The sequence below is a fragment of the Apus apus genome, chromosome 4 (genome assembly GCF_020740795.1).
Source record: "Apus apus isolate bApuApu2 chromosome 4, bApuApu2.pri.cur, whole genome shotgun sequence".
NCBI lineage: Eukaryota > Metazoa > Chordata > Aves > Apodiformes > Apodidae > Apus > Apus apus.
In genome coordinates this window covers 81,861,492-81,881,974 of record NC_067285.1, presented here as the reverse complement: position 1 = coordinate 81,881,974, position 20,483 = coordinate 81,861,492, and the positions used below count along the sequence as shown (strand labels likewise).

At 42.7% G+C, this 20,483-nt stretch overlaps 1 protein-coding gene across 1 annotated transcript; it reads left to right on the top strand.

Annotated features, from left to right (window-relative positions):
- The first annotated feature begins 10 nt into the window (after positions 1-10).
- On the top strand, positions 11-13,237 carry CASP3 (caspase 3). The gene is made up of 7 exons (XM_051618968.1): positions 11-150; positions 5,845-5,937; positions 7,389-7,513; positions 8,019-8,147; positions 10,101-10,276; positions 10,763-10,880; positions 11,740-13,237. The coding sequence occupies exons 2-7, from the start codon at positions 5,864-5,866 to the stop codon at positions 11,964-11,966; spliced, it is 849 nt and encodes a 282-aa protein (XP_051474928.1). The 5' UTR covers positions 11-150; positions 5,845-5,863; the 3' UTR covers positions 11,967-13,237.
- The last annotated feature ends 7,246 nt before the right edge of the window (positions 13,238-20,483 follow it).

Below are 20,483 nucleotides of genomic sequence, written 5' to 3'. Positions count from 1 at the left end.
GCGCGCGGGGAGGAGCCGGAGGCGCTGCGGGACGCGCGGGTGCGGCGGCGGCCCTGCCCGCCCGCCCGCCCGCCTGCTGCCGCGCCGCGCCGCGCCGAGCTGAGGGCAGCCCCGGGACGGGAGGTCGGAGCGCAGCAGGCGGCAGAGCCGGTGGGTGGCGGCGGCGGGGGGCGCCGGCCTGGGGGCGCGAAGCGGCGGGGATGGGGGGCCCGCCCTCTCGGGGCCAGGCTGGGGCTCTCCGGCTCCGCGGGGCTGGTTCGGCCCGGCCCCCCGCGGGCAGCCAGCGGAAGGGAGCGGGAACCTCCTCACCCCGGCTCAGGGCGCCGCCTTCCCGCTCCCCGCTGCCGGCGGCTCCGGCTGCGGCGGCTCCGGCTGCGGGCGGTGGTTGCGGCGGCGATGTCCCGTGTCTGCCCCGCGGCGGCGGGAGAGCGGCCGCCCCGGCGCTCCCAGACGCCCCGAAGGAGAGCGCGGGGGCTCGGGGGTGAGTTCCCCAGAAGCCTGAGGCGGATGATGGCTCATTTAAGCCTGTTTTTTCTGGAGAAACTGCCTAAACAAAGGGGGGGGGGGGGAGGGGCATTACATTTTAAGCTGCTTTCTGGTGTTCCTCCGGGCGACTGTTAACTGACTGGAAACACGGGGTCAAAAATCGGCGTTTGGATCTACCAAAATAAGGCTCTGGAGGCCGCGAGTTAAGCCTCGTGTGGGAAAGGGCTCTGCAGCGAGCTGGCTGCTAACAAAGGGTGCGTGTGCGGCGGCCGAGAGGTTTCCCGCCGAGATGAGGCACTGGGGCGGGGTGCCGAGCAGCTTCCCGGGTGCCGAGCAGCTTCCCCGGGGTGCCGAGCAGCTTCCCCGGGGTGCCGAGCAGCTTCCCCGGGGTGCCGAGCAGCTTCCCCGGGGTGCCGAGCAGCGGCCCGGGGTGCCGAGCAGCTTCCCGGGGTGCCGAGCAGCTTCCCGGGGTGGTGCTGGCCCTGCCGGGGCAGGGGGGCACGCTGGAGGCCCTCGCCGTGTGCGGCTGCTTGCAGCACCTAGCAGGCCCGGCCCGAGGTGGTGGCAGTCTGTTCCCTGCTGGGCTGAAGGACATCGCTGGTAGTCTGGTCTTTTACCTTCCAGCTGGTAATTCTCTACTGTAATGATTCTCATCAGTTGGTAGGTTTGAAAATAGCACACCTTGCCCTTGACGTAAAGGAGCCTGACGTGGCTGTTACCTGTCGTGGTGGTGATGGGGTTAATAGGTAAATCGGTAAGCAGGGGTCCCATCTGCTGGCAGAATAAAGTCATGCCTTGCTGGTTTTGGAGATGAGTGCTGACTAACTGGAAGTCTGTTTGCTTTTGGAAGATCAGAGTGCTGGCCCAGTGCCAGCATTTTCCAGCAACCACATTCAGACCAGAAGTACTGTGGAGGGGTATTGGCCTGCTTCCGTCAGTGGTACCAGTGTGTAGTAGGGGGATAGTGCCACACAGCAAACTGAGTGGTTTATTTCAAATGTTTCTGTTGGTTGTTGTGGGTTTTTTTTTTCATACCGTCAGCTAATGTATTTTCCTCCTATTATTAATTAGATAATTATTGGTTATCATTGCGCATTGTATAAATAAAAAGTCTGAATTTGCATGTCTGTTAGTATCACAACGTGACATGTATATATTTATGTACTTGAATGCTTGACATTTTCTCTTGCAGTCATGTGAGGTGGGGTACTGCCCTTTTCCAGTCTTTAAGAACATGTTTTACAATACTGGTTTCTGTTTTGCACATGTATTTTAATACCGCTACAATAATTGCTTTGTAGCAGCTGACATATACTGAACATGTGTTGTCTCCTGTAGTTTGCATATTTGATAACTAGAGACAGTTCAGTTATTTGCTTCCTTCCCTGTCTGAGAAGCTTTGATATTATTTTTACCACCCTATCATTTTCTCTTGTTGGTTCACAATTCAAATAAATGTTACTTCAAAAAAAAAACCCCAGTGTGATAGTTCTTATGGTATTGGTGATATATAATGATGGGAGTTTATTTTCATTAGGTTCAGGTAGAATAAGTAAATCCAGGATGGAAAGGAGTAAAAACATTGGTGTATATATCATTTTCCTGTCAAAAGAAAAGCATTGGAACAACCACATTTATATAAGGCAAAATATATTATTGCTTCTATTTCTACACAGAGACAGCGTGGTCAATTTTGGTATCTTGTTGAGTGTAGTTTTGAACCTTTTTGAACCACTTTATTTTTTACTACTTAGTACCTGTAAAGGTCATTGTAGCATCATCTTTGTATTCACTATCTCTGTCTCAGAAGAATTTTTTGAAACTTTTTTTTTCTTCATAAAAATACTGTAAAACAAGCTTCCTAAAACCTTGAGAATGTATTCTGCTAGATTAGAAAAATACTGTTGCTCATCTGAGCTACTTTTTAGGTTTCCTTATAGTTAAAAGCTCATTTTACCTAATCTTTCAGAGAACACAATTTCAAGGAGCAGGACAAAAATTTTAAATTAAATTCTTAATGCATTGTCCTGATTTTTTTTTCCCCCTATACCTTATAGCATGAGATCATCCTCTGCAGGGAAATGTGTTCTGCTAGACAGAACATGACATCATTGCATTATCTAAACAAAGATGAGGCAATTCTTAGTATCTGTTAGAATCAGCAGTGTCCTCCAGGGAGCGTTGTTGTTCCCCTGACTAGTGCTTTAGAGCAGAAAACATACTGTTAATTGAAACGTGCATTTCAGAACCTAGCAACAAAACCGATACCTCTTTGTGCGTGTCTTTTGTTCTGTAAAGAAATGCAGGTGACGTAGTGCCTTAAGGTGCTCAGAAATGGATGAATATTAGCGTTGTTTCAGATTCTATTCTGAAGATAAAGCACATGTATTTCAAATACCTAATGTATTGTACCCAGTTTTTCTTCACTATCTTTCTAGCTTTTGTAAAGACCCTTAGACAAGCTCCAGTCGTGATGTGGTTGAATGCAGTAATCTTTAACGCTTTATTAAACAATTGAAACTAGGCTATGAGCTAAGTTGCAAAGGCTTCTTAGTAAGGGAGATTTTTATGATACGGTATTACAAAATCTGTTCTGCCTTTTTCAGAAACCAACTCCTGTAGTTTGTTGTAATTGCAGGTTTTGCTAGCTACTACAGATTTCATTGTTTCTTTGGCATGGGATCAAGGACAGCAGTTTCAGAGTCTTAAGGCTGCAGAAGGGTCAAGGAGACTAGACTTAGTTTGAGGTCACTTAAACGTTGAAAGTCTTTCTTATGTTTTGTAGCATGCTTTAACATTTGTGTTATAGCAGGATTCAGTGGTCCCAGTGTTAGGCCTCCAGTTTGCCCACTTAAGTCAGCTGCTGTTCACAAGTGTTATTGCCACCAGCTTACTAAAACCAGTCCCAATGGGATGCAGCAGTTTGGTTGGAGCATGCCTGATGTGAACCCAGGGCAGCCTTATGATTCAGTTCTCATCTGTTGGCCAAAGAGAGTTGTCAGCTTCCCCTGTATGTAAGCTCTAAGTATTTACTGGTAGTCCAGGCTGTCTCATATGATAGACAGGAAGTGACCACAGGTCATGTAGGCAGATGTTTACTAGTTTACGCTAGCTGATTCATGTATTTGCAGTGCTGGCACTGCAGATCTTCACAGTGCCAGACAGCTGGGATGAGCAGATGGGCTTTTAGCAGAAGCTGAATTCCATGCCGACATGGCTACACTGCTCTCAGGACACCTGCTGCCTAGTGTAGATAATGGAGTTGGTACACAATGCTGTGGTTTTTTTATATGGTGTGGTTCTGCATTACCGCTGGCAGATGAAGAACAAATGAGGAAGAAAGTTAACCTTTTCCCTGTCTCTCCTATTAATCCCAGCCACAGTGAAGGGTTTGGGTTGTGCTTCTGCACACAGTGCTTCACCGGAGGACAAAACAGAATGAGTTGCTTCAGAATTGTGGGTCTCTCTGGTTGTATGTATTCCTGATGAAGTTTTGTTCAAAATTGTCAGGCTGAGTGTTTGGGAAAGCTGGGAACCAAAGCTCAGGATGATGGTGGTAGGGACAGGGTTGAAAGAGGCCTAGAAACACCTGAAAGCTGGGCTGTGCTGGAGCAGGGGAACTTCTAGTGTTCTTGTCAATCAGAGGTTCTGTTTCAGTCACAGCTCAGTAGATACACCAATTGTCACTCTAGACTAGACTTTGTTGTCAATGCTAATGCTCCCTGCTCGATAGGGAGCTCATAGGGTTGGATCACTGTTATGCCACAGGTCTTAGGTAGTTGAATTTGGAAGCGCTTGTGTTTTTTAAACATAGGGAACTTTTAAGGAGTTAGACTTTGAATTTAGGATGAATTAATCCAGATCATAGTGCTAGGCAGGCAAGCTTAGCATCGTAGATGCAGTTCTTAACTCATTCATTTCTAAAATATAAAACAGTAATGTATTTTAGAAATGTTATGTCTAAAATACCAAGTTTATTTGATACTTTTGTGAGCAAGAAGATTTCTTCATTACATCAGTGCGCCAGGATACAAAGAAGTAGTACTCAGAGTAACCTTGAAGATATTTTGAAGTCACTAAAAGTGTAAGTAAATGTCTTTTAAGAAACAATGAAAGAAAGAGGGTTATACTTACCCAGATTAGTGCTTCTGCTGCATCAGTAATTGTTGCCACAGAAAACAGGTGTCATGGTGTACTAGCTAGAGTATAGATATGAAGGCAAGAGACTTGTAATAATAACATGATGGTATAAGATGGCAAATGTGGTTTGCCACTAAAAAGCCTAGTCCTTAAATAAGTATCTTCATAATATCTGACCAGCAAATCTTACTACTTGGTCTGGTTATTTATACGTCCCTATTTATAATAAATATATCTGCTCGGTTTATTTAAAATTCATGTCTTGTGGTGCCTTGTTTGTTTCATGAAGTCTTAAGTGCTTATTTCGCTTCTAAGTATTTATTATTTTGTCCTATCCTATATGTAACTTTATGATGCTTAATCCTTGCCTGAACTGTGAGTTAAAGGTCACTTGCGGTAATGTATTCCATGAGTGTATACAAAGTAACTAGGAGGAAGGTTTATTGGTTTTAAATTGATTTTTGGTTTGTTATCAATCGTAATTTCTTGTCTGTGTTCTGACTGAAAGAAAGCAGCAGCCCACAGCATAGAGTTCACTTCATCAACTATTTTAAAGTTATATTGTTGTGGTTTTATGTTATTTATATTGAAGTTGCCTTCACATACACCAATTAGGATTGCATGCGGTGATGTTTCATTTGAAATGGAATGCAGAAAAATTACTTGTTTCCCAAAATAGTGTGACCCAAAATGTAATCTTCTGTAAAGTGTTTGCACGAATCCAATAACTTGTACTGCTTGATTTTGAATCTCAATTTCTGTCTTGCCGAGATGGAAGGATCCATATATGACACAATATTCATAATACTAAAATGCTACTAGTGCATGTAGGGACATTAAAATATTTCAAAGATTTTCAATTTGTTTGTGTCTCATAAAATAATTTTCGATTATTTGGTCATAGGGATCTGCAGACTGTTTTTTCCAGAGTTGTTTTAGAACACAATAGCTTAGGGAAATTTTTCATGTTCTTCTGCCAAATATAAGATATGTAGGGATTACTCTAAAATGCTATTTTTTTGCCTACCAAAACTAATAATCCTGGGTTATTCTATGTTAATATCCCCTTGTAACATTCCGGTTTGCTCTATAATTCTAAAAAATTGCTCTCTGATTATGTAAGGCTTCAAGGAAACCTAGCAAAAATTAAGCAATCAGAAGGTATTATTTCATATGAATACTAACTCTCCTGTATTTTTGTTTTCTTATGTTTTCAAGCTGATAATTGAGAGCTATAATGGCAGATACAGGAGATGGACCGTATTTAGGGGAACATCTGACAGATGCAAAATCTATTCCTGGTTCCAAAGGGTAAGTGAGGGACTTTTGGTTTAAGTCTTCAATTTAAGTCTTGATGGATCTTGTGCTGTAACAGAAGGTGAGAGCCATAGAAGAAATAGTGCTAAGGGTAAAGTTTCAATTATGGTAAATAATAATCATAAACAACTAGAGAGTTGTACTGACTTTGAAAATATACAGTCTCTGACAGAACAGACCATGTGTATATCGAGGAAATTAAAAAGCAAAACAGCTGAGATGCAGTTAGACTTGGCTTAAAATCATTATCACGTGATTAGCTGTCTTGAAAAGCTGTCTTTAAATTTTAAGCCGCACAGAATATTACTACAAATTACTCTTCATTTTTGTTTTTTAATTATTTGTGGATGTGCACATTTTACCTACCTTGAAACAAAAGTTTTATTTGGGAACATAACTATACAAAGCAGTTTTATTTATTTTAACCTCTGGGCAAGTGCAGTCTTCAGTAGTCAAATCAGATCTGCCAATTAATTTCACAGACATTACTTAGAATCAGAAAATTATTTGGGTTGGAAAGGACCTTAAAGATAATCTAGTTCCAGCCCCCCTGAATGGGCAGGGACACTTCCCACTACACCAGGTTGCACAAAGCTCCATCCAGCCTGGCTTTGAACACTTCCACAGAGGGACCATGCACAGTTTCTCTGGGAAACTGTTCCAGTGTCTCACCACCCTCACAGTGAAGAATTTCTTCCTAATGTCTAACCTAAGTCTACCCTCTTTCAGTTTGAAACCATAACCCTGTCACTAGACTCCCTCATAAAAAGTCTCTCCCTGTCTTTTCTGTGGGTTCCCTTTAAGCCTTCTCCAGGCTGAACTACCCCAACTTTCTCAGCCTGCCCTGATAGGGAAGGTTCTCCAGCCCTCTGATCATGTTCATGGCTCTACTATGAACCTGCTCGAGCAGGTCCATGTCATTCTTATGTTGGGAGCCTCAGAACTGGACAAAATACTCCAAGAGCAGAGTAGAGAGGGAGAATCACCTTCCTCAACCTTCTGGCCACATTTTTGATGTCCCCAGGATACAGTTGGCTTTCTGGGCTGTGAATGCACATTGCCAGCCGATACTCAGTTTTTTGTCCACCAGCACCTCCAAATCTTCTGCTCAGGGTTGCTCTCAATCCACTCATCACTGAGCCTGTATCCGTGTTTGGGATTGCCCTGACCCAGGTGCAGGACCTTGCACTTGGCCTTGTTGAACTCAGTGAGGTTGGCATGGGCCCACTGCTCAAGCCTGGCAAGGTCACTCTGGGTGGCATCCCTTCTCTCCAGTGTGTGGACTGTACCACACAGCTTGGTGTCAGCCAACTTGCCGAGGGAACAAGCAGTAAATATTGCCAGTTTTGTTGGTTTTGCTAAGCTAATGTTTTTTAATTATTATTTTGAAACTAGAAAAGAGAGATCAGAAATTAACACCTAAAGTTTGTCTGTTTTCTATACAGGAAGAACCTACCTCCTAGCAAGTCTATGGACTCTGGAATTCTGCCGGACGACAGTTACAGAATGGATTATCCAGAGATGGGGGAATGTGTAATAATAAACAATAAGAATTTCCACAGAGACACTGGTACCGCTTCCAAATTTTAAAGTTTTTTTCTTTAATTTAGGTAAACTAGTAGCATGTATTATTCTTCAAAGTATCAAAGTAAATATGCAGACCTATTTTGATTGCAATCTAAAATTAAGTGGTTTGAATGGATGTGACTCATTTCAGTGCATTCTTCCAAATATGTGTATAGGGAACATGTTGGGGTATAACAGGAATGGGGAGAAAAAATGGTTAGTCAGTACAAGTCTGTCTTAACTTTTAGTCATGATTTCTGTTTTGAAAATTAAATCCTTTTTTTTATGTCTTTGTATAGCTAGGTAGACATAAAATAAGGAGTACATAAATCTGTAATATAGGTAGAGAGAGGGGAATGGTGTACGTGTATAACAGTGCCATTTTTTTTCTATTAGAGTGGATATGGAATAATATTTCAGATTGATACACAAGTGAGAAGGTAATTTGGCTCGTTCAGACCATTCAATCTCTATCATATAAAAAAATAATACATTTCTCTTTTATATAGGGATGTCACCCCGTTCGGGTACAGATGCAGATGCTGCAAGTGTCAGAGAAGTTTTTATGAAGTTGGGATATAAAATAAAAATCAACAATGATCTTTCATGCAGGGACATATTTAAACTATTGAAAAATGGTAAGTAATAATTATTTCAGTCTGTGTGTATTAAATCAACCACTGTTTTCAGATACATCTCTAGCCCTCACATCTCTTCTTCCCTGGTTCTTTAAGATGATATTTCACACCTACCATTGGTTTATGGCTAAGGTTGGCATGTACATCATATTTTCTGTGTTTATTCATCTTCGGTGTCTCTGCATCTTTTGTGCCTTGACTGTTGTCTCCATATTCTTTCTTATCATCTAAAGAAGTCTGGAAAAAACACTGACACTTAAATGCAGACTGATTTATATTCTGACCCTGGGATCACTGAAGCTCTGAGTTGGAAAGAAACCTTCTTAACTGGGTAGAGGGGTTCTGTGCTGTGTGCTTCGTGGTGTGGCTCAGGAGGTGTTCTGATCCAGGGGGGTTCTGATCAAGGGCCCAGAACTGCAAGTGTGTGGATTGAATTACTCTTTTGGAGGAACAACTCATGTTTTGTTTGACTTGTGAAACAAAACATCCTTCTGTCAAGTGAGAGCTGCATGCTGCTGTTTGTGTTAGTCCTGCTTTGTTTGGACTTGGCTACATCTAGACCAGTAAATTAAATGGTGCCTGGAGGTATCTGTAGCCCTGGAACACAGTCTATTTTAGTTCACTGTTGGTCTAGTTCACTCTGGCATGACTGTGGCTCATGCCTGCTACCACTCTCCAAGGCTGTTCCAGGTCATAGTTCAACAGTAAAAGCGTTCCAGGGATTATTCCTAACGGCCAGTTAACCTGCAATCCTGGTTCTTTTCTATTTGTGTTTGGTTTGGAGTTTTTTTGGGGTGGTTTTGGTTTAGTTTTTAAGTATAACTGTTTGCTAACATAAAAGTAGGTTCTTTAGTGCCAGTTAATGTTTATACCAGAGAATGCTCCCAGGCCTAGTTAATTTATAAGTATAGTTGCAGCCGGTCTGTTGACAGTAGCTGAAAGTGGAAAGGTTTCTGTCTTACCTGTGGTGTAAGACCTCCAAACAGATAGTGTAAACTACAGTCTACAGCCTAACTAGAGATTCCCAAAAAAACAGCCTTTCCTATCTCTAGGTGCAGTGCTTGTCCATAGATTATAGAAATGCCTGAGTGTGCATTGCTTGAAAGACTATTTTTCCAGAATAGGAATTCAGTGTTTTGGCAAGCTCCTGGGACTGTTTCACTTTTTGTCTACAAACACATGCATCTTACTGAGTTTCCCACTCAGATGTCCTTTTGGATTCTTTCATTTAAACCATATTTGTCTCTTTTCATAGATTTAACCAAGAATCATCTTGGTCCTTAAGTACATCTTACAATGTCAGGCAGCAAAAGATATAAGAGAATATCCGTTCTATACTCCTTGCATACCACAAGATGGAAAAAAATTAAATTTACAAACATTTAATATCTAACTTAAATGTCTTCAAGGAAGAATTCAGAGACTTGAAAAAGCTTCCTAGACCTTGTTACAGGCAAGAGTGAGACAGAGAGGGGGGTGATGCTAGTACCTAGGTCCCTTCAGTAGCAACAACTTTCATGCTACACTGAATTCCCATATAATCCAAGCAGTTGAAGCATCTGTGATTGGAAAGAGATGTAATACTTGCCCATCCTTTCCCAAAACTCAGAAGCTCCCATCAGTCCAATTCCAGATCTTGAGACTGTTGACCATTGCTGCATGACCAGGGTGTACCATTCAGACCTTGAGATGCTGTAGGAATACTTCCTGTCTGCTCACAGTTTTCTTGGCCTAGTTGTGTGGCCATGTCTTTAATGGCCTTTAATTTGAGGTTTTCTGTGTCCAACCTCCTGAAGTAAAGTAGGCTGGCTTCTTTAGTTTGGAAGTGAAAATTGGTTGGAGGTTTCTAAACATGGGAATTAGTTCTTGGAGACTTCTGTCACATAGGAAGCATGAGATTTTCAGGTTTTGGGGAATGCAGGAAGTTAAGATAATTCTCTTTTTTCTTTCAAGTTTCTGAAGAAGATCACAGCAAGCGAAGCAGTTTTGTTTGTGTGTTGCTCAGCCATGGTGATGAAGGATTGATCTATGGTACAGATGGTCCTCTTGAACTGAAAACACTAACAAGCCTTTTCAGAGGTGACAGGTGCAGAACTTTAGCAGGAAAACCCAAGCTTTTTTTCATTCAGGTGATGTACAACTGCACAATAATCCAGTCAGCTGGATCATTTAAAAAATACTGTTTCCCTATATTAGTGAAAAAAGTCAATTATTGATTTAAATGGAATTACTTTCAGAGTAAGATTCTTTTCAGGTCTAAAAGTGGCAGTCTGCCCTGTTAGCTAGGCAGTTTGCAATAGCTGAGATTGCATTACCTTAATTCTGTTAATTATGTAAATCTTCCTGAACACTAGCCAACATTTTAGTGAGTTTCTGAATGCACTTTTGAATTAATATCTAGCTTAACCAAACTGTGTAGTTGTTTTGAATAAGTGCTAGTTACTTTTCTTGAGTCTGTCTAATGGAAATGTGACATCGAAATTCTCATTTTTTCAGTTTCTAATTGGATATTATTGCCATTAAAAAGGAAAAAAACTACTAGTATTCTGATCATAATTGTTGCCTTTATTTCTTAATTTTTTATTTTATTTTCCATTCTCCTTTCTCCCAAATAGGCTTGTAGAGGGACAGAGTTAGATTCTGGTATTGAGGCAGACAGTGGATCAGATGAAACAATGTGTCAAAAAATACCTGTAGAAGCAGACTTCTTGTATGCATATTCTACAGCTCCAGGTGAGAGACTTGCAAATAAATTTTTGTCCCTGAAATTTTATTTATATATTGCCTTGTATTGATATTGTATATGACCATTTGCAGTTGTATCCAGTCAGTGGGTAATAATTTGTTCTCTTTCATGAAAACATAAATTTTCTTCCCTCAGTCATTTTTTCTCTCCTGATTTGATTACTTTTTGAGGTAGCTACTACTCTCAGTTCCTACAAACTACAAACCCAAACCTAAATACACATCTTTCTCACTAGCAACCCCTCAGATGTTAATTGTGTTAAACTGAGTTGTGCAAATAATTTACAGCAGGAAGTGAAACATATTATTAGTTCTGAGAGAGCAAACCAGTCAGGTATCTGCAGATGCATGTACAGAAGTCGGTGATCAACACCAGCATGTTATTTGCCTATCAACTCTGTTGCATCCTTAAGCAAAAGTATTAGTGGCAGAGCCCCCAGTTATGCCCTGTAGGTTACCAGCTAGCAGAAATAGGTTCCATGCACAGAGTCCTGAAGATAGTGACACTGAAATACATTTTACACCTTGGCTCCATCAAGATTGTCACCTCTACTTCGTATAAGTGTTCTCTATAAAAAGTAATAAGTGAATAGTGGCTAAGACTGTTGCAGCAGAAGGTAGTTTTCCTGCCTGTTCTTAGATTTGAAAAGATGAGAGGATTAGAAAAATCTTTTGAGTTGGAGTCTGGAGAGATTAAAAAATATAAATTCTGTTGGTTAGTGGTTTTGAGATTTATTTTAAAACATTGATTTGCTATTGGAAACTATGTATTGTCCCCCTAATTGATATCCTGTCCCGTATCAGGGGCTGCTACATCTGATGAATTTGACATCTCTCTCTTCCACAGGCTATTACTCTTGGAGGAATTCAGCTGAGGGCTCCTGGTTTATTCAGTCACTGTGTAAAGTGCTGAAGGAACATGCAAGGAAGCTTGAACTCATGCAGATTTTAACTCGTGTAAATCGCAGAGTGGCAGAGTACGAGTCCTGCTCAACCAGACAGGATTTTAATGCAAAGAAACAGATTCCCTGCATTGTCTCTATGCTCACCAAAGAATTTTACTTCCCTTGCTGAAAGAATTTCACCTTGTAATTTTTCAGGTCATGTTTTTATTTGTAATTTATATGCAATGTTTAGTATGGAATACCACTTTTAAATCTGAATTGCTGTTCACTACTGTGTGTGGCTTAAAGAACTGTCTCGGAATTAGAGATGTCCGTTATTAGAAGTAAAACAGTATAGCTGTGTTAGAAATGCAAACTTGAGTAGCTGAAGCACAGGCAAATTTGAAAACAGTGCTCTGAGTATCTCAAAATCAGGAAGAGGAGACTGGAGGTCACATCACTTACCAGATCTATTTGGTGCTACATTTCACTTCGCTGAAGGGGCCTAGAAAAGAAGCAGTTCTTGTAAATAGTTTGGTTTTGTATCTTTGCCAATAGGAAGAAGATTCAGAATGTGATATGTTTACTAATTATGGTAATATGCTAGTACTGTATTTCTTCTTAATTTGAGTTCTTGAAGTTTAGGTTATATAAGCTAACCTAAACTGTTTTCATAACTTAGGGCATAAACTGTGGAAAAGCGCCAGTTAATTTTTTACATGCAATTAGGAAGCATATTTAGAATAGATTCAGTTTTTTCCTGATAATTTTATAACTTTTTGTATGGACCTAATATTAGGTAAAGCAATTATATCCACATGGTAGCTGTTTCAAAGTAAATTTTATATTCTGACCTTGAAGCTGAGTGACTATGGGACCAGTCTTCAAAATCTTTTTCTGCAGCTCCCTAAGGGAGGCGCTGTTGGGGGATGTTTTGGGCTATAATAATAGAATCGCTGAGGTTGGAAAAGACCTCTAAGATCATAAAATCTAAAAGAGCCAGTGCAAAAGGAAGTCTACATTCTGAATAGTCTGTTTTGCTCTTCCCAATCCTAAATAAGAGTGAGTTTGCTTAGTGCTACGTGTGTACCACATTTAATCTGTGTGGAAACCTGGATTTGTGGTACTGAAGAAATTTCACTTCTTACCTCTAATATCAGTTTGAGTTATTACAAGACTTTAGCTAAAATATGTTAACAAGTAGTAAATTTGTATTTCTTGACTCTGCATTTTATGGAACAGGTTTTTATAAAATTGTATAACATTTTTGTTGATGTTTCATCTTGTGGCAATCTTTTTAAGATCGGAGGAAGACAATGGTAAATGACTACAGGGTGCTTGCAAACAAGACTTAAAACTCTTTAAATTGTATAGCATAAACAATGTTAGCAAATTGATGTTCACTTCCAGAGGCATTTGGGGTTTTTTGAACTTGAATTAAATACTGTTTCCTAAATTGTATTATGCTTTCCTATGTGTATTATTTATTTAGGATCTGATAGTTTTTGCAGATTAATTTTGTCTTTAATTATGTCTCTGTCTCAAAATGCTACCTTCCCTTTTCTTCCCTATCTGCCTTACACCTAAAGTTTGAAAATAAGCTACTTTAAAGTGTTGTGTACTGTATAGCCAGGTGCTAAGATTAGTGATTGAGACATGGGAAATGCAGGTTCGGTAGTTATGCAGAGAAGGCAATTTAAAACATTGTAGGTGAGTTCTCTGATGACTGCCTGCTGAATATGAGGAATCTGGTGTCTCTTGTAGAAATGCTTTGTGAGAGAGTGTTAGTCTATTTTAACTGACTGAAACTTCACTTCCAGGCAGATTTATTACCCACACTTACACTGAAAAATTAAGTAGGCACCTGTTAAACATACCTAAAAAGGGGGCTGTTCTGTGTGTGCATGGGGGATCAGGTGCCACTCATTGGAGTGCACTTGTGTGCCTGTGGCACAGTAACTGGAGTGAACTAATTTATGTGCCCGGACTGGGAGAGTAGCACCTTGGGTCATAGGGGTCCTTGTGGCCGTGGTGCCAGCACTTGGAGCAAGTGCAGATGCACAAGCAAGTGTGTGAGCACCAGTGAGGATATAGCCAGGCAGGAGGTGAAGTGTCCTCAGAGCCCGTGGTGGTGGGATGCCTACAGGTAAGGCCACAGAAGGAGCTGGCTTTTGGGGGGACCAGGAAAGTCCTGGCCAGCTCCCTATATGCATGTGTCTACCTGAGTGAGAGAGTTTGTACCAGCAACTGGAGTGTGGCTGTGTCCCGTTGCCAGTGACAGGAGACTGGGCTTCAGGGTTAGCTATGGGGCATTCTGGGTGTCTCTACGTGTGTGGTCCCACCAGTGGACCTCCATGCTGCTCAGCCAGCAAAGGGAGCAGGAGAGAGCCATTGATGCTGTCTGTGTTCTTGTGAGCATAAGAGTCTATCTGTGTTATCAGTGAGTGTGTTTACATACCTGGTCATGTGTATGTGTATATATGTGGTCTGTATGTGTGCTGCTAAGCAAAGGAAGGATGAAGAAAATAAAGACAGGCTGAGACCAAGGAGGCAGTTCATGCTGCCCGGTTTATACCAGGTCAAGTACTCCCTTCTGCCTAAGCAAACCCTCAGTCTGCTCGCTTCCCACAACAACCTCTGAGAGTGCATATTTCAAATCTGCTTTTATTGATGAAAAAAAGGCAAGTCGGACACTGATGCTGCTAAGTCCTGTATGGAAACAGCCTGTCCTTGAGAGCAGTAATCCACACTTTAGTACTCTGCTCCATAACAGAATAAAACCTGAGCAACTTACTCAAAATACATAGTGGTTAACAAGTTATTAGGTCTTTTTTTATGTGTATATATATGGTTTTTCCTGATGTTTTAAACTAAATTACTGTATATTTGTTTGAAATTCACAGTTTAACTATAACCTGGTATTTATTTTCTGCATATGAAATAACTTTTAGAAATACTGACAGTACAAATAATAATGACTAAATTATAACACTTAACAGCAGAAGACTTATCTCCTCGTATCCTATAAGGAATGCTTCATGTTACCAGGAAAAAATACTTTTCAGCTGTATGCTTCCTCCTGCTAATGAGGGCAGGCATTAGGATAGTGACGGCGGAACTTTTGTGGTTTTTCCGAGTTAACAAGGTCAGATAAACTACTGCTTCATCACCACAGGGTGTCGCTGCAGATAGGATAATAATCTCCAAAACAGCTTGGGTGTTTATTATCACATCCTGGGACTTGTATCCTGAAGTAAGTGAGAGCATTGCATTGCTGCTTCCCACGAAAACCTCCGTCTTTCTCATTGTGTATCAGAGTAAACCAAAATCAGCTTATTTTGAAGCGAAAACTGTTGTCTCTTCTGTCCTAGACTTACCCAGAGAACACATTAAACTCTAGAGCATCTCCCACTGCAGATCCCTGCTGTACTACTGATGGTCCAGTAATGTTTAATAAAAACACCCACAGCACCTCCCAAAAAAGCTTCTGCCATACCTGTGGTGATGGTCTTTAAGCAGAAGGATGGTACAATAGCTTGATTTGCCTGCGTTACGAAATGTGATTGCTGGAAAAAGAACTTGCCTTGTAAGCATTTCAATTTTATTTTTTTTGTCTAAAAAAAATGAATTCTGAAGTTTGGATTCTCCTGGAAAATCACAAAACAAAAAATTAAAGCCTGGTTTTCTGAACAGATTATACTTTTTTTTTCTTGCTTGAGACCAAGACATTCTGTCATTAAGACAGTTGCATAATTAAAGCACCTCAAAAGACAACAAGGTGTGCAGCAGTCATTTTTCAGAAGTGTTTCTGCTTAGTTTTTGCAGGCAAGAATTGGCATTGGATTCAATAGCTCCCCACTGCTGGCCCCAATGTCAGAGGGCCAGCCATGGTGCTCCCTCTGCCTGCTTCACACAAGACTGTTTCTGCCTAGCTGAACATGGTAAACTTCATAGGGACTTACCTAGTGAAATTCAATAGCATGGGGTTTGTAGAAGACCCATCTAGATTATTTAATAGGTCCTACTAGCTTCAAACTGTAAAACTGTATACAGAAAGGGGCTGTGCAAAGCCGTCTCACCACCTCTCAAGCAGGACAGGTAACAGGCTTTCCTGCATATACATAAAGCTATAGTAGTAGTATCTGAGTGGTTTGAGAGTGCCTGATACAAAGACGTAGCTTTAGATGAAGAGTGCTGCCACAGCATTCCACGGCCATTAAGAAAGTATTAGTTCCATGTATTGAACCACAAGACCTATAAAGAGAGCAGTGGAAACAACTAGCACTGCAGTTTACACTCCTCTGCACAAAACCATAATTAATACTAAACTTTCATGGCTAACTTGCAGTGGGATTTATTTTTGTAGGATCCTTCTTAACAGACAAGAGTTTCCTCTTTCTCTCCCTGTCTACTTCTGGTACTAAAACCAGAACATCTTGGGTTCCCTTTTATCCCATTCAGCTAAAAGCAGCTTCCTCAAACACACAGTCCGCACCTCTCCTGCATGATGCAATGCAGAAAGGCCTGCTAAATGCAGATGTAACCTTCTCTGGGTAGAGTGGTTCCCTGCAGAGCCCTTTCACCCTTCTTTGCCTCCTTGTCTTCAGCAGGTTCCCTGAGCTCAGCTCTCCCACTTTTCTGTGGCTGAGGCTATGAGCTTTCTGGGTGAGGACTGACCTTCAGCGGATGAGGATGCTGCTGCATGAGGTCCTGAGCCCAGATAGGCTTTTGGGGGACCATGTTTTCCTCACCTGACCCAGGTTCTCCTGGTCCAATTGACCAGATTGCTGATAAGGTTGGGAACGCCACGTGTGTGGCCCTCTCCATTCAGCCTCACGTTTAGTTTAGTGGCAGCTTGCTGAAGCACTACTTAGTGAAAGTATCTAGGGGTGAAATTAAAATCAGACTCTTCCCCCCCCTCCTGCTACATATTTTATGCCTGCAATCCTCCTGGGGGCTGTACGTGATGTACAAGCCCCCTTGGTTGGCACACTCTGTAGTGGGACTTCCTGGTCCAACTATAGACCAGGTCTAAAGGCCAGTGCTGCACAGGGCTTTCCACAGTACTCTGCATTTCTGCAGGCAAGCCCAGAGTGGTAACTGGTTCGCTTTTGTAAGGCAGTAATGGAAAAGCAGTGGGGTTTGGGTCATGCAGAAATCAGTTAAAAAACAACAGGTCGCTGCCCAAAGTGATCTGGGTCTGTGATGCTGGCAGGACAACAGCCACTGCAGAAACCCCGAGCAGCAGGGAGGACAGGAGCCCTGTGAGCATCCTCACCTGTGCCACTGGTCCCAGCGGGGTGCTTCAAAGGCTGTATCTCCTCAGGGCCAGATGCAAGGCTGGGTGACATGGGGAGACCCTGCTGGGATATACGGTGTGCAGGGCTTCAACTGCTGGGGCATGTCAGTGCAGGCACTTATTTATTATGCTTTCTCAAAGGTACCTCTGTGGGAGGCAGTGGGGAGGGCAGGGGAAGCGAGAGGGGCAGCAGTGAGGTGGGAGACCTGAGAGACAGGTGGCACCTCTGACTGCAGCCTTTAAATACCACCCAGCAGCTCTGGAAACCTCCAGGGTAGGGGAGGCTTTGCAGCAGTGTATCAGCTACTCTGTCTTTTCAGTTGGACATTGACCTTAGGAATGTAATCAGAGAGCTGATTATAAATAGTTGTTGCAGTTGTTGATGAGATTAAAATGTGCTGTGGCAGGCAGTTGGAAGTGGAGGGTTACTCCAGTGTGTGCCCAGGATGCTGTACCCTCAGTCAACTATGGCTGCATGGCAAGCCTGAAAAAGGGAAGTGGCTAAAAAAAACACTCAGAAAATGGTCCCAGGAAGAGGGGAAAGGAGGAAGCAGCCTGGCTTGCAAAACTGGGGGTGAGGGACAAGGGGGAACAGGCCAGGAAGCAGAGAAAAGTAAAGAGGAGGAAGGCTGCAAGTGTTCAGGAAGGTCCAGGAAGATCATGGTCCAGGCATGGGGCAGACTTAGCTTGGAGCTAAACATTCTGCAAGGAAAAAGACTAAACCAGGAAAACCCCAAACCCAGGTGAATGCCCCAGAAAGCAGAAGTAAAAACCTCCAGATAAACCATTGGTGCTTATGTACGTTCAGATGTCAGTGTGTGATGGAGCCTGGGAGAAAGAGAGGGCAAAGGAGGTGGGGAAGGAGAAGCACGAGAGTTGGGAGACCCAGCAGTCTGGGGCTCCGGTGATAGCTGAGAGCTGGGGTAGCACTACAAGTTGGGCACAAAATGTCCCTGGGAATGGCTGATCGTATCAGCCATGAGTTTGGACAGGAGTTCCTGCCAGACCTGTGCTGCCTTGGCAAGTGGAGGAAAGCTACTGCCTCCTGGAAAGCCACAAACTTTACAACCTCCAAGAATTTACAAGTGAAGGACAGCAGGCAGGTCCAGTCAGGCAGAAAAAGAGGGCAAGGAGACAGTGCTGGGCAGTGTAAAAGGCAGTGCTATCAACCTGCTGTGGGGTTTTCTGCAGTTACTATTAAGAGTTTCAAGGAGAAATTGGAGAGACTGGAGGAACTGGAGCCAGGAGTTGTGCAGGATGCTGCTCTAGAGCATTGTCCAAATGGAGGTGACAACTGGGAAGAAAGCAGTGGGGCTTGGCCAGTGGGCAAGGATAGCTTTGGTGGGCAATGAGGACCAGGAAAAGCCTTCAAAGCAAAGACAGGCAGGCTGTATCAGAAAACCGTATTTAGAAGAGAATGATAAAGCAGTGGAGAGATGCAAGAGGAACATTGCGATGACCAGCAGTGGGCTGGGAAAGCCACCAGTACGTCCACCTCCAGGAAGCTGACTGGGGAAAACCACCTGCGGGAAGCTCCAGCGAAATATTGGCGGTGGCCAAGATGTGGAGCTCTTGAGCAAGAGCTGTAGCTGTATGAGTGCCTTGGAAAGCAATGGTCACAGGCTCTTTCGTAGGCAAGTTTGTAGGTAAGGCAAATTCTGTCTGCATCCCTAACGGGCTGCTCCTGCATTTGGAGAGGTGCTGAGGTCCCCCCAGGCTGGCTCCCTGCCAGGTCACCGTGCAGGCAGATGGACTGAGAGATACTATTCAGAACAGACAGACCTGGAAACTTCAGGTTTCTCTCTGTCCCGCCTCTGAGGACCACCTGGTTTTTAGTTTGACAGGAAAATGGAGATCTGGCAGAGAGTAGATCCATCAGGCAACAGCACAGGGAATGGAATGGGATTTGTGGATGAAGAAATCCCTGAGGAGAGGTGTGTTAGAACAAGAAGAGGAGATAAGTATGGAGCTCACTGCTGAAAGCTGAAAGATTTGGAAGAAAAACTGCTCATCTGTGTAACTTGTAGATGGGAGAATTTTGCTGAGAGAAGCAGTGAAAAAAATGTTGTGAAGGATTAAAAGGAATAATCTGAGAGATGCTACAAGGCACATAATTTTCTCTTCCTTAACTCAGAACAAAATAGTACTTACCAGTCTTGTCCTTGTGACTGAAAGGCAGAGAAAAACTGAAGGATGTCTTATTACTGACATCTGAGTGCATGCACAATGTGACAGCAACTTTCACAGATGCTAAACTCTATAAACCCATTTAAATCAATAAATTATTCCCATCAAGCCAGTATTCCCAAGTTCTGGCTGGAGCTATGGCTGGACTTTAGCATTCCCTGGTGTAAACTTTCAGGTCTCAGCATTGTCAGGTTGGAATACTGCAGGAGGCAGAACATAAGGCAATTCATAGCTTAAAGGAACGATATTTTTCCTACCCGAGATCTGAACAGAGTGAGAAAACAAATGCTCTTTACTCACATAAGACACAGCTATAGAGCTAGTAAAAAATAATGCTTCTATGAATGGTGAAACTTCAGTCGTTGAATTTCCTGTGGCTTTATGCTTCCTGTTTATGTTCCTTTCATGCCACATGTACAAGGGGATGAGCTCTCCTCAGGGTTTTTCAGGTGCTCTGCATGGCCCTGCCTGCCTTGGCCACTGCCTGTGGCTGCGGTGGGGCTGGCCCTGCAGCTGGCTCCCCAGCACTGCAGCTCCTCTGCACCTCACCTCTGAGCTTCACGGGTCAGGCAGCAGATGGATGATGCAGCTGGTTGGGATGCTAAGGGCCAGGGAAAAGAGGCAGTGACAAACCAGGGTCTCAAATGTGGCCTCTTTATTTCAGGAAGGCCAGCTGAAAAACAAAATAAAAGCAAAACACAGAACTTTATCAGAGCAAATTACTCCTATGCACGTTTCTTCACCAGGGAGATGGTGATGGTGACAGCTGCCATGGCTGCTTTGTTCGTGCACGGATCATCATGGGGGTCTCCAGTGCCCCAGAGATTAACACGGTGTTGAAACCTGTGTGCAGCAGAGCAGAGTGAAAGCAATGTAAAGAGAGCACAAGCTTCTAGGATTCATTCATTTTAATGTCAGAGGTGATCTGAAAAGAAAGACAAACCTGCTTTTCACAGGATTGATAATAACCCCACCAAACCAACCACTTTTTTTTTTGCTGTCTAGCATTTAGGTTACAAGTACGAAGCACTGGGAAGCTTCATGGGGAGCCAATTAACTCATTGACTTTACTCTGGATTTAAGCTGAAAGCCACATTGCTCATAATGACACCTGCAGATGAATTGTGATAATAGGGGAATAAAACCATGGTGGGTATCAAGCTTAAGTTGGAAAATGAGATTTCAGCATGGATGTATGTGCAAATGCTGGCACTGAGTGAT